The sequence below is a fragment of the Cupressus sempervirens genome, chromosome 8 (assembly GCF_028749045.1).
Source record: "Cupressus sempervirens isolate cs-2001-9-10 chromosome 8, ASM2874904v1, whole genome shotgun sequence".
NCBI classification, from domain to species: Eukaryota; Viridiplantae; Streptophyta; class Pinopsida; order Cupressales; family Cupressaceae; genus Cupressus; species Cupressus sempervirens.
In genome coordinates, this window is record NC_143125.1 from 663,537,980 (window position 1) to 663,551,265 (window position 13,286).

Sequence of the window (13,286 nt, forward strand, 5' to 3'; positions counted from 1 at the left end):
AAAATTATATTTCAAAATTCATATGATATATCAATATGTGCTTGTCCAATATTAGAGTTTAGTCTTAGACAATAAGTTCAAATAGGTCATGTTCAAGATACCAACAAAATAAAAATGCAATTAATGATTGAAGATGCAATCAACTTGCATCAGAGTCTGACTCTGAATCATAGGGATTCACAAGAAAATCCACATTCTCTTCATCATCTCCAACTGCTGAAAGATCATTTGAACCAAACATGTTTCCACTTATGCTAGATGCACCACATTCCATGCTATAATCATCACCGTCTCCAACTATAATAAGATCATGAAGTGTTGCATCCAAATCTGCACACTTAGGGGCTACATCGCAAAGCTTTGTTGCCCCTTGTAATGATCATTCTTACGTGACAAAAGACGCAACTTGGTGTGGACAAAGACCAAGTCCTTAGCTTTCTTGGAGCCCAACCGGTTGTGCTTCACTGAATGGATAAAGGAGTATGTACTCCAATTCCTTTCAGCAGTAGAAGAACTAGCAACCTAGATAGTTGTCACAAAACATACAAATGAAAAGAAAATTAATTTTAAAGAATGTGTGAAACACTAAATTCTAAAATGCAAGTGTAATCATAAAAGTTTAAAACAAATTTACAAAACAAAATAAAAAACTTACTTGTGATAGGACCTTGATTGCAAGAGGTTGAAGATGATTGAAAGGTTGACCATACATGTACCACCATTTGATAGCTCCCATTCTATTTTGGTCCTTTAGTGCAAATGGAGAATGCCTTAACCCCAAAGCAAACAACCCAAATTTTTCCCTCACTTTTTCATGCATTTCTTCCAGTAGGAAGAGTCCTTTCTGGCACCCCTTAGTAACCTCCTCATCCGCAAATGGTGCAATTCTACCCAGCATACCAACTACCTCCTCACTATAGTACCTAGGAGATAAGGTATATGCAAGGAGGTGCCATGGGGTAGTCATCTTATTCTAGCGATGGTGGATAATTGCTTGCACTTGTTTGCATAAGGCTTTGCATTGTGTGGGGTCACTCTCATGTGTTTGTATAGAATATTTTACCTTCTCAACCATGATGTCCATGCCATCATACACATCCCCCAAGCAAGGTGTATCTGTATTAGCAAAACAAAGCATAGTCATGATGGGCTTGGTGAAATCCAATAAATATGCCACACGAGCCCACCAACTCTCATTCAAGATCAAATCCTTGATCCTTTGTGCTCTTTTTGAATTTGAGATCTTCCATGTGCCCCATTGATTACTGATGACCATTTTGCCCAATGCAGCTTTTACCTTGAGGAGTTATCTCATAACAATTGTATGAGATGCAAAATGGGTCTCAGCAACCTAAGCAAGTTAACAATATGTCAATTGACAATATAATTATAAATGGTAATCTTTAACTAAATTACAAATCCATGAAGCTCAGTAATTAAAAAAAATGAATTTACCTTCAGAAACTCCAATTTGGAGTATGTTCAAAAAATGGATTGTGACATGTGGTGGTTGGTCACAAACATTTGTGTGATCTCCCCCTCTTGGTATATTTTCTTCACCCAATCTATTTGAGTGCCAATCCTTTGCATGATCAAGTTAAGGGAGTGAATAGTGCATGGGGTGCAAAAAATATGCTCATATTGGCTCTCAACAAAAGCACCCGCACCCTTGCAATTTTTGGCATTGTCTACAACCACTTGTACCACATTCTCAAATACCCACCATCTTGATGGCCTCGATGAGAATTATAGAAATGAAGTCGGAATCCTTTATTTGCGCCTCACAATTAATAGCCTTCAAAAACATTGCCCCTTTGGGGGAAACTGCAATCACATTAATCAGTGGCCGGTCTCTTGTATCCTTCCAACCATCTAACAAAATAGTTAGACCTGAAGTTTTCCAAGATTTTTTGATTGGTTGAAGGTCTTTCTCTATATGTGTCTTCTCTTGTTGTAGTAGAGTCGTACGCACCTTTTCATACCTTGGGCTTGTGTAGTCAGCTGGTGATTCTTTTATTGTTGTCACCATTTCCTTCCAATATGGCGATCTCGCCAAGTTGAAAGGAAGCCTATTCACATAAGGCAATGTGCAATAGCTTCATCAGCGCAATCTCTTGCCTCCATTTTAAATTCAGTGTGCAATGAGCCTCTTTTACGGATTGAAATTCCCACTTCTTCCTCATCCTCTCCTAGTAGAAGTACTTGCAAGAATGGGTGTTGGGAGGATGCAATTGGTTTAGTGGGTGCATGCAGCTTGCTCTTTGAGGATTGACCTTGATAGTAGTGTTTTTTTGATCTATTGATCAATGCATCAACTTCTCGTTCTCTTACAAATGAAAATATTTCTGCACTAGTCATCCCAATACCTTTTTGGCCTTTGCACTTCCAAATCCTTTGCTAGCAGGGCCCATAAAATCAAGCTTCACTCGGGAATATGAGCTATTGAAAGGTTTTCCTTCATTACTTTGACAATAATTGCACTTCCAATAGTATGAGTCACCTCCTCAAACCTGTGATATCCGTGTTGTCTGTCTCCACAAAGGAGAACCTATATCAGTTTTGAAATTATCAGTCCCTTCCCCTTCTTGGCCCCCCATTGAACTTTGACTAGCACTACCACCGGTATCCATTCTTGCCTAGTTTTTTGCAACCTATTCTATAAGAAAATAAATAAATTTTAATTAGGTCCTAACAACTATGAACATCATGCATACAAGTAAAAAGAAGTGAGAAAAAAACTACTAAAATAAATACCCAAACTTGCTTCTACATATCTTTCTTTTTCTTTTTTGAAAAAAAGCTTGAAAAAAATCTTCAAGAACTTGAAAATATTCATCAAAATACTCAAGAATGGGATTGATCACTTACCTTTAATGATTTAAACAACTTTGAGAAAGCTATCTCTCCCTCTTCAAATGATCTTCTTCGAAAATGCTGAACTTGGCTTCACAATGACAATGCAAACTAGAGACCAAATGAGAAGTGGCTGTAGATGCAAACAAAGTTTCAAAATGAGTTGTGAATGGTTCAATATTCACCTTTAGGGTCCTTTTAGGGTTTCATAGCAAAAGATAATCTAGAAAATGCAATTGCAACATGTGTTGAGTGGGCAACTTAAGTTTAAAAAGTTTTTTAATGATTTTTTTGCCTTTCTTGGCAGCTGGGCCCGCGGATGCGTTCGAAAGCCATTCGACATCCGTCCGCATTGAATGCAGAAGCCTAGACCATTCTACACAAATCAATATCCTAGGATCTAATGAATTAGTAAATGAGTAAACAAACCAAACAAGCTGATACACACGCACACACACAAAATTGCATCCTCATGTGGAATTTTGCTGACTAGTAGCCATGGTGTGATAGTTTGAACTCTGAAGAAAACTAAAATTAACAAATGGTCTTTGTAAAACTATAATAAAATACAAGTACAATATAAACAGTCTACATCTTCCTCTTCCCTTTCCCCACAACTCTAGTAAAAACTATGGGAGTGGCAAGGTCCAACCCTCTATTCTCTCTCCACAACTAGCTTCGATTCGACCTCCATCCTACATATAGATGGTGCTGGTGCTGGCAACGACTCATCATCTGTATCTTCCTTACTCTTAGTGTCCTCATCCTCCTCTAAATAGCATCTAATCCCACTATGATTCCACCCTACTTGATAACCCGCTTCTCCATATTGTGGGTGTCACCCCTTGTGAACAATGGAGGCTGCTTCTGTGATGTCCAATTAGTGTAAGGATCTATGTCATTCAAATCACGTATACCAACTGGTGCTAACTCTACCTTTCTTATGCTGAACTTAAGGTTCTATTGCACAAAGACAAGGTCATTGAGGTGTTTCTATGCTAACTTGCTCCTCTTCTTCATTTGAATGACCTCAAACAACCTTCATTTGCACTTACAACTGGATGAACTACAAGCTTGGCATAAGATTCAAAGCGCAAGCCTTTGCAGACATAAGACATTCCCACCCCAATTTTGCCAGCAAGCATATGCAAAATGAACTATTAGAGTTAGAAAGCAAGGTGAAAAGTAAAACATATTTTTGTAACTTAGTTTTTATCTACTTAGCATGCATATAAAAGACTCCAAAAATCGAAATATTTTACTTTGGATTTGAGTGTTTCTTTCTCTCTTTGCAAAGTCGAAAGAGAAGAGCTTGCTTGTTGCATTCTGGTACACTCCATCTTGGCCACAATTAGGTCTCTTACCTCAACCTTGGGATACCATCCTTTGCATGCAATTGAGAAATTATGTTTTGACCTTTCTTTTTAGGCTGTCATTGTCTATATGCTTCTGCGGCTGATAAGTTTCTGCGATATTGCGATAAATATGGCAGATAGTTTGACAAGATATCTGCGATATTTTTTTTCAAATTCTTTGTGATTTCATTCGCGAAAGTTATGGAATTTATTTTTGTAGATAAGTTCTTGTAATAAGTGAACTTATTGTAAAGATATCTGTGATAGTTTAATCTATGTGACACCCATTTTATATGACAATTTATGCTATAAATCCCAAATGGTATGCAACTAGAACTGGGAGAGTGCTTCCATTTGATGATGACAAGATGTAAGAAGGCTTCATGAAAGCCCTTTGCAAAAATGTATTTTGAGGAGACGTCTAGCAAACTTGGATCACAATAGACAGATTTTGTCAACTTTTGTCATACAAATTTTAATATGCTAGAGTTGGTGTTGGATAGAACTACATTAGCTCAAAACAATTCCATTGGATGGTTGGCATGGTATGGCGAAGATGCACTAGAGTTGAGGATGCTTGTCATTTTTGCAAGTTGCTAGTTCCTTTGATGCAATAAAAAATTGGTCGAGATATAATTTCATCCAATCCATCAAGAGAAATAGGCCTGTCGTTAGATGATTGAAGAAGCTGGTGGTTGTGCACAATGCCTGGTGGTTCTAGTACTATCAGACTTTTGAGAAGTGTCAGGCTCCAGCTGCATGTTAGGATGTTGATCAAAAGATACCATATGAGTCAATGATGAGGAAGGACATGATTTATTGCTTGGAATTGCATTGGATTACCATGAGACAACCTCTTGTACTGGCAGTGACTCAAACTTTGATTTTGATGTAGTGTTAGGAAATACTGATTAGAGACAGCTGCATATTTCTATATATTTGTCATTTTATAGTAAAACTTGTAGCCTTTGGGCATTTTGTTGTTATAATATGCATGTAAATTGTCAGTGCATGCAATTAAAATTTGTTAAAAATTCATTTTATTTGTCACTTTTTTAGGAAATGAAAATCTCGATTAAACTTTAATATTATGTGTTAAGGTTCTATGATGTATATGATGATTACGTTATGAATGCTATCATATAAATACATGAAATTTTTCATAATTCAAAAAATTTCCTGTATTTTTTAAATATCCGTCCCATTGGTGTCCCCAAAAAATGTCTCCCTCTGGTTCTGTCATGTCCCAAAATGCATTCCCTGTCTTCTGCCATCCATCTCTTGGAAACCTGAGGTAACATACAGTTTTAATGTGATGCTTTAATGTCACTAAATTTTTGACGTGTTCAAATCATTTCTAATTTGGTTAACTACTAAGATGATAATGAATTCTAGGAACAAGATGCAGTGGTTTACATGTGTTATAATTAACTATCTATCAGTAGCATCTAATCAATATTGTGGAATTGTGTCTCCTGCGCTGGACTACAGGTCAGAAATTCTACAGACAGATAACATAAGCCTTATAAGATACACCTTACGGAGGCTAAAATTTAAGCCACAATACAGACTACTTCATAGATATAAATCAACCCTGTTAAGGGGTAATTTCCCTTTGATTTTGCTTCCCTTTCCGTGATCGATGGACTTTCCTTGTACAATTTTACACTGGATGGTCTATTACAGTTTGTATGTCTTTGATGTTACCTGCATTCCAATCCAGAGTTAGTATTTCAGTTTGTTTTTCTCATTAAAGATCATTAAAACAACTTGATGAGATCGTATGGTCATCCTCTTGAAATCATTAGTGAATCTGCCTGGAGGGAAAGGTTTTTAATACAACATACTTTTTTCAAACAGATCTAATCCATGTTTATCCTACACTAAGGGCCTGTTTGGTGAGCGGAATAGGAATACGTATTCTGGAATATGTATTCCGGAATACGTATTCTGGAATAGAATGTATTCCTGTTCTCCGTTTGGTTCAGCCAATATTTGATGGGAATTCGCGGACCCGAAAATTTATGTTTTCTAAAATTAAAAAAAATGGAATAGGAATACGTATTCCAATACGACCTATTTGGATGGAATTGCAAAACCCCATTTTTGGGCCAAAATTGGAATACGTATTCCTATTTTACCTCGTATTCCAATCCCGTTTTGATGCATCCAAACAAGGAATTCAAAATTTTTGGAATACGTATTCCAAAATGCGTATTCCTATTCCGCTCACCAAACGGGCCCTAAGGGAATTACAGGAACTGCAAGGCAAGACACCTCTAGTAAATAATGAAATTTCAAGTTTGGATCATTAACAATGCCATAGTACGTATAGGGTGTATCAAAGATGAATTACTTTAGAAGTTTTTATTAAAGTTAGATTCCTTGGATTTTGGTAGATTCCATGCTGTGTCGAAAGAAAAGAAAAACATCTGGAAGAATGTACAGATATGGTAGGTGTAAGAATTTTTCAGCTGGAAACAGCATGTGATAAATGAGATAATAAGCCGTAATGGTTTGATTGAAGTTAGATATATTGGAATTTGGTAGATCCTATGCTATGTTGAAAGAAAAAAAAATATCGGGAAGAATATAGGTGTAAGATTTGGTTATCTGGAAGCAAGTTGTGATAGTTGAGATAAACCAGCCATTAGTTGGTTCCTGCTCATATGTCCCTGAGATTAGTTGCACTACAGTTTCATTACATGCCTACTTGTGTTATGGGTTGCTTTATTGCCGTGAGATAAATTTGAGTATTCACCACAATCTTACTGTTATCTTGATTAGCTTTGCTTCACAGGTCTTGCACTATTAGTATTGGAGTTTTTAATCATCAAAAGAGAACAAGAAAATACAATTTGATTAGAAAATTAGAGGACATTATTATTAGGATTTTTCTGACATAAGTTATTCTAGAGCTAAAAATTAGTATTCACGGACTTCTTTTTCCTAATATCTAGCATATTACAGGAAAGTATTGCAGCAACATTTGGAAATGGAGTAGCTTCTGCGTGTGTTGTGAATATAGGTGCTCAATCTGTGTCCATTTTGTGTATTGAGGTAAGAAGTTCAATTGATTTCTTTCAGCTGGCAGTGCATGTCTGGTAATATGATGATTGATGCGGAAAAGTGCAGTATATGTGAACTTTCAAATAGAGAGATTTAGGATTTCAAGTCGATTTCTTTTTGTGTTTTCCTTTTGCCATTCATGATGCATATATTTGTTGCCCTCATATATATTATTATGCTATATTCAGGATGGAGTTGCTTTGCCAACGACAGGAGTTACACTCACATTTGGTGGAGAGGTAGATTATTTTGATATATTTATATATCTCTCTTATTGTTAGAAAATAACATGTATCTTATTCTATTGCAAATTATACATGGTACAAACTTGGAATTTAATCAGTTATATTGAAAATATTGTTTTGCTGATCTTTGTTACAACTCTCCAAGACTCATAGGCTGAAACAACATAAGCCTTACAGCCAACTTGCTATGAGATGCACTGGAATGACTAATTGGAACAAACTTTCTTGGATGTTTTTAATAAGAATGATTTTTTAGAAGAGTTGAAGAAGAAACCCAAATATTCCTCTAACTGAAAAGTTACTTTATAACCATAGCTGCAAGATTTGGACTTGGCATGGACTCACAAGCCAGTTTTTGAAGAATACTTATCTTACTTGGAATTTTCCCTAGCACTTAGATTGGGTCAAGATTCAAGTAAAACTTGATAAATTGTAAACACCATGAAAAGGAGAGATTAGCAAAGATACTGACCTTTTATAATATGCTTTTAACATTCAAGACTTAAAGACAGTAGGCTAATCAAGTAACACGTACTTTGATCTCATGTACATGTATGCATTGATCTTTTGAATAGGAAAATAGACTTTAGCTGAAGTAAACAACATTTATGAATATATATGATATTAGAAATAGAACCTTTTATCTCCTTATCGCTAGGGCTTTTGGATCCTACCTTACAAATAGTAATTACATCTGCAATGCTTTCCCAAGAATGTAACCTTTAAAAAATATTTTATACAGAACAAATTGAGTATTTATATAAATTTTACAAAGTTCTTTTTGTTTTTCTCGGTTAAAGGCCGAAGCCATAATATTTTATATACAAGACTCAAACTCATCTCGGACTCAGCAAGTTGGTTCTGGGCTCGGTCTCGGCCTCAACCTTGGCAAATTGAACAACCCAAGAAGTTCAAAGATTTTTAAGGATTTAATTTATTTTTCATGCATCATTTAGTCAATTAACATCAAATACACAATAATTGAGATAAAAGAAGCTACTTTGCACACCTACACAAGTTTACATAGATAAGTATAAATGCATATTTCAGAAGGAAACAATTTAAACTTGTTGAAAATCAGTGATCGGATTTATTTTAATTTGAAACTGAATTCATAAGTCCTTGTATTAGATTTATATGTCAATATATAAATGATCTCAAATATATTATCAATTAGTAAGTATATTGAATATGATTTATATTCAACACTTATAACACTTGTGTAATTCGGTTTACACTTTTAAATGTTTATTATATAATATTGGTAACAATTATATTTGAATTGCAAGTCACGAATAATATCTGAAACTTTTTTTGTTGATCTGCTATAGCATATGTATCTGAAGTAATGGCATGTACTCTATTATATAGTAAGTGGGGAGCAAAAAGAGAGGGGACGTGACCACTTGAGTAGCCCTACATACAACCGACACAATGATTACCAACAAGGTTGGGGCGGATAACAATTGCAAAGATTTAATATTAACCATGCTTGGTCAACGCTGGTTCACACATCCCTGTGCCACCTCAGGTTAACGTGGCCAGACATTCTGACCAATGAGGAGAAGAAGGTGAGCATTTAGTCACACATAGGAAGGCCTCTTATAATGTACCTGAGCCTGTGTCTTTATGACATAGAGAATAGAGTTAGAAACTATATAGATTAATATGTAATAACAAATAATTATTTTAGGTATAATGTATATATCATATATTTATAAATATATATATGATACAAATATATACAATATAATATACTATATATTCATTTAATTAAATTAGTCATATTGAATTGACGTCCGATGGAAGCTATAACATTAACAAAACTAAATAACACATTAGAAATATAAATAGTGTCACTGTCAAATGTCTATAATATTCATGGGCTTTGAAATCCATAGAATCAAAAGTTCAAAACATATATGAAAATAAAAGCTAGAGCCTAGGAGACTAAGGCTCATAATAGCCTATGTCTTCTTACAAGTAAACGTAATATAGGTCATGGAAGATTCTACAACCATCTTCAGGCCTTGTGTCTGAGGCCTAATCTTAGTGGCATTCCCATCATCCCCAAGTCATAATGCTCATCATCCTCAGAGTCATATCCCTTACTCTTAGCGGTAGGTTCCTCCATTGGGTTTCCTTGTGTTCTAGCCTCCTCGTGTCCCATCGCTAGTTCCTCTGCCTCTTGATACACCTGAACAACTCATTCGAAGTCTTCAGCACTGAAGACATGATCATCAATCTCAGTGTTTCACTTTGCTTCTAGATTAACCTCTTCTAATTTGATAGTAGATATGGCGGTGCCCAAGATCTGTGTATGACAAAGGCAAATGTTGTAATGCACAAACACAAGATCATTTGTCCTTTTCACTGCCAACCTATTGCACTTCTTCGAGTGTAGATGCTCAAAAATACTCCAGTTGCATTCACACCTGAATTACTACATGGCTGGCTCAAGATACTAACTACAATCCTCTGTAAATTTGGCATTGAAGTACCAAACATCTCACACCTTGCATCTGATACAATAAATTTTAAAAATCAATTGATTTGCTGATCTATTTTCTCAAACCCCCATACTTCTTCCAAGCCTTTTCTCTCTCTTCTAAGTGTTGATGGGATGACCTTTTTAGTTCCTAGACAAGGCATATAACCCAAAAAGAATAATTAAAAACAATTGAAAATATTATTTCTTGCTTTTGTGCATTGGCTGGCCATGACAGAATCTTCTTGACAGGACTTTCTGAGTGAGCACAGTCTGTGGACTCTGTGAGTCAAGGCAGGATTCTCCAAGACTCGGCTGAGTCAACTAGCAGAGTGAAAAAACCTTGCAAGCCTGACTCAGCTTGGGACTGGCAGAGTCCTGCCAGGACTCACAGAGTCCTGAAACTATGATATTTTATTAATTCTAATCCTAGTTACAATCCAGCTCACAAGGGGCACTGGTAGGGAAGAGCTGGGTGAGAAAGCTTCCAATCTTGCCACGTGAAATGGAATTATAATCTTATTTACACATGTCTACATTCTTAGATGAGGTAATGATGAAGAGCTAGTTCTCCTCATTTACATATCTGTGCGAATTAGTTTTGCATGAATATATCTACTAAAATTTACATTCTTGGGTCCCCTTTTGATACATGTTACATGGTTAAAATCATATCTGTTAATTCATCTGAGAACCCTGTTGAATGTGGGCAAAACAGATCAATAGTCCACACATAGATCCCTCAAAATTATCCCTTATCTTTTCTCTATCCCACCGAAGCCCTCCACATGCGAACCTATATAGCAATTACTTATTTACAACATCTGATGCATATCTGATTATCCATCTTAACACATGGATATATACAGTTGAAGCCAGGCATTAGACCTTTCCTAGAACATTCTTAGCCTCTCATTATTTCTGTTATGCTGTTTTCAACCTGCAACCCGACAGAACAAAAACATCTTCCAAACAACTAGGCTATGTGGTAGCATGTTAAGATACACTAATAAACATCAATTTTGTTCATATTTTCCCTGTGAATACACAAGAAATATTATTGCTGAAATATAACACTATAAATGAAATGAGCTGGCTTAAATGGAGTGAAAAGGATGCATTTCGCTTCATCCCATACAAACCCAATCAAAAAAATCATGATAGATATACCGTACCGATACTTATCAACTAATTTGTCCAACAAAAGACTTCATGTGAATAGTAGAAATGCAGTAACCATAATCTCCTCTAATGAAATAAGATAGCTTACCTTACCTTTTTCCATTTAATAAAACATATCAACAAGATAAACAAATCAACAAAACAACCCAACACTTTGTAAAAGTTCACAACAGGGCACAAAAAGTAGAGCATAAACACAGATCTAATGAATATCACCAGGCCTCGGGAGAGGGCACAGGAAAACTTTGTTGTCCCCAGTTTACTAATTTACTGGGGAATTTCACAAACCATTTAAAAGATCAGCCGAAAAACCTCTAGTAATTCAGCCACTACTAATAGTAGCAAGAGCCCAGCAAGGTTATGTCCAATACAGAAACTACCAAGAAAAGCAGATCAAAGACACTCTGCCTTGAGTTGTGGAATAACCATATGCCCATCATGCAGGTTGGCCAGTAAGTATCCATATGAGTCAAGACATAAATCGTGTGAAAGCTTGAAGGCCTTTGTCAGAAAAGAAACCATCAAACTGGATGAAAATATACTTGACAATATGAGAAAGCATATATATATTTATATGGAAGAACAGAAACCTATAAACACACACACACACACACACATATACATATATATAGGTTTCTGTGGGCCCTGCATGTACACACACACACACACACATATACATATACATACATACATATACAGCAGGGACCAAATAAACCTATATATATGTAGAAATTAGAGTTAGTCACTCGCAAAGCTCAGATTCATGAGTTATGAGATTCAAAGAGCTCCCAATCAATCCATACATCGCTCTACCAGATTGGACATAGCTTCCAGAGACACTGAAAAGACTATAACAAAGGAGAAGAAAAGACATAGATCTGTGTTAAATTTATGAACCAGAATTAATGTACTCAAAATTATTACAAATTATGCAATGTAATCAGACAATACAAATCAATTGTCCTGGGGAGTAAACCCCCTCAGCGAGGGAAACGACCTAGCCCACCAGAAAATAATTCCTTTATTGAAGGGTGCAAAACTTGATACAAAGAAAAACTGTAATCTCTTGTAATTCTTTGGGGATCAAAGATCACACAATGATCGGGATCACTCAATAAAAGTAACTTCTCAGAATATGAAAGTAATCTCTAATACACAATAAGAATGATACTGCAATAATTTGTTCAGAGATACTCATATAACAGAGCAAATGAACACTCTGAAAAAATACTTTAAAACAACTCTGCTCTCTGAGTTAGATAAATGAATACCAACACTACAATTAAGACAGAGAAAACTAGATATAGACACACCCAGACTTCTTTAACACAGAACATATATAAAAGCACCACACAATCTAAATATCTTGTCCTTCATGAATTAACTCCCTTAACCTCAGAAAAATTCCTGACAGTGAGAATGTGGAACTCGATAACATAGAATATCAGTGTAATCAGTTTTCCACAATCGATTCTATTTGGAAAACAGTAGCTTCTGGATTAGATTGTGTATATATTTTTTTATCGTCAACATTTCAGATCACACTCAGTGATCCATCATCAGGATGCATGAAAGTGATGGATCACTAAGTGTGATCCGAAACGTTGATGATAAGAAAATATATACACAATCTAATCCAGAAGCTACTGATTGTCAGACATAGAATATGTAAATACAAAGGAATACAAAACATATTGAAAGATGGCAGTTGTGAACTGAAGTGCCAGTCATCAATGAAATGGCTCGATAAGAATGAATGCCAACGATGGTAGAAAACTAAGCAATCAGAGTGCCTTGAGAAATATCATGGTTACAAGGAGACCCGTCTCCTACACCTGGAGACGCGTCTCGGAGACCCCCAGTACCGGAGACACGTCTCTAGGTACCAAAGACGTCCCCAAAAATGTTTGGATGCAAAAGGTTTTGGTTGCCATCTGCAAAGTCCCCCAACCAACAATTGATGTCTCCCACCAAAAATATTGAGCATAAGGTATCATAAAACTCCTAAATCTTATCTTCTATCATCACCCCTTAAAAAATTGTTATTACTTATATCATATATGTTAGTAATTATAATGATAGCCACTATAGTTT

At 35.8% G+C, this 13,286-nt stretch overlaps 1 protein-coding gene across 9 annotated transcripts in view; it reads left to right on the top strand.

Moving 5' to 3' along the window:
- The window catches only part of ARP9 (actin-related protein 9), a 329,521-nt gene that overhangs the window by 121,042 nt on the left and 195,193 nt on the right, over nt 1–13,286 (top strand). For all 9 annotated transcript variants that reach the window (XR_016355759.1, XR_016355760.1, XM_089798716.1 and 6 more), the window contains exons 10-11: nt 7,179–7,268; nt 7,466–7,516. Coding sequence is in view for 7 of the 9 variants with exons in the window: in XM_089798716.1 (XP_089654842.1) it covers nt 7,179–7,268; nt 7,466–7,516 (141 nt within the window). In the remaining 2 variants the exon portion in view is untranslated. The remainder of the gene's footprint in view (nt 1–7,178; nt 7,269–7,465; nt 7,517–13,286) is intronic.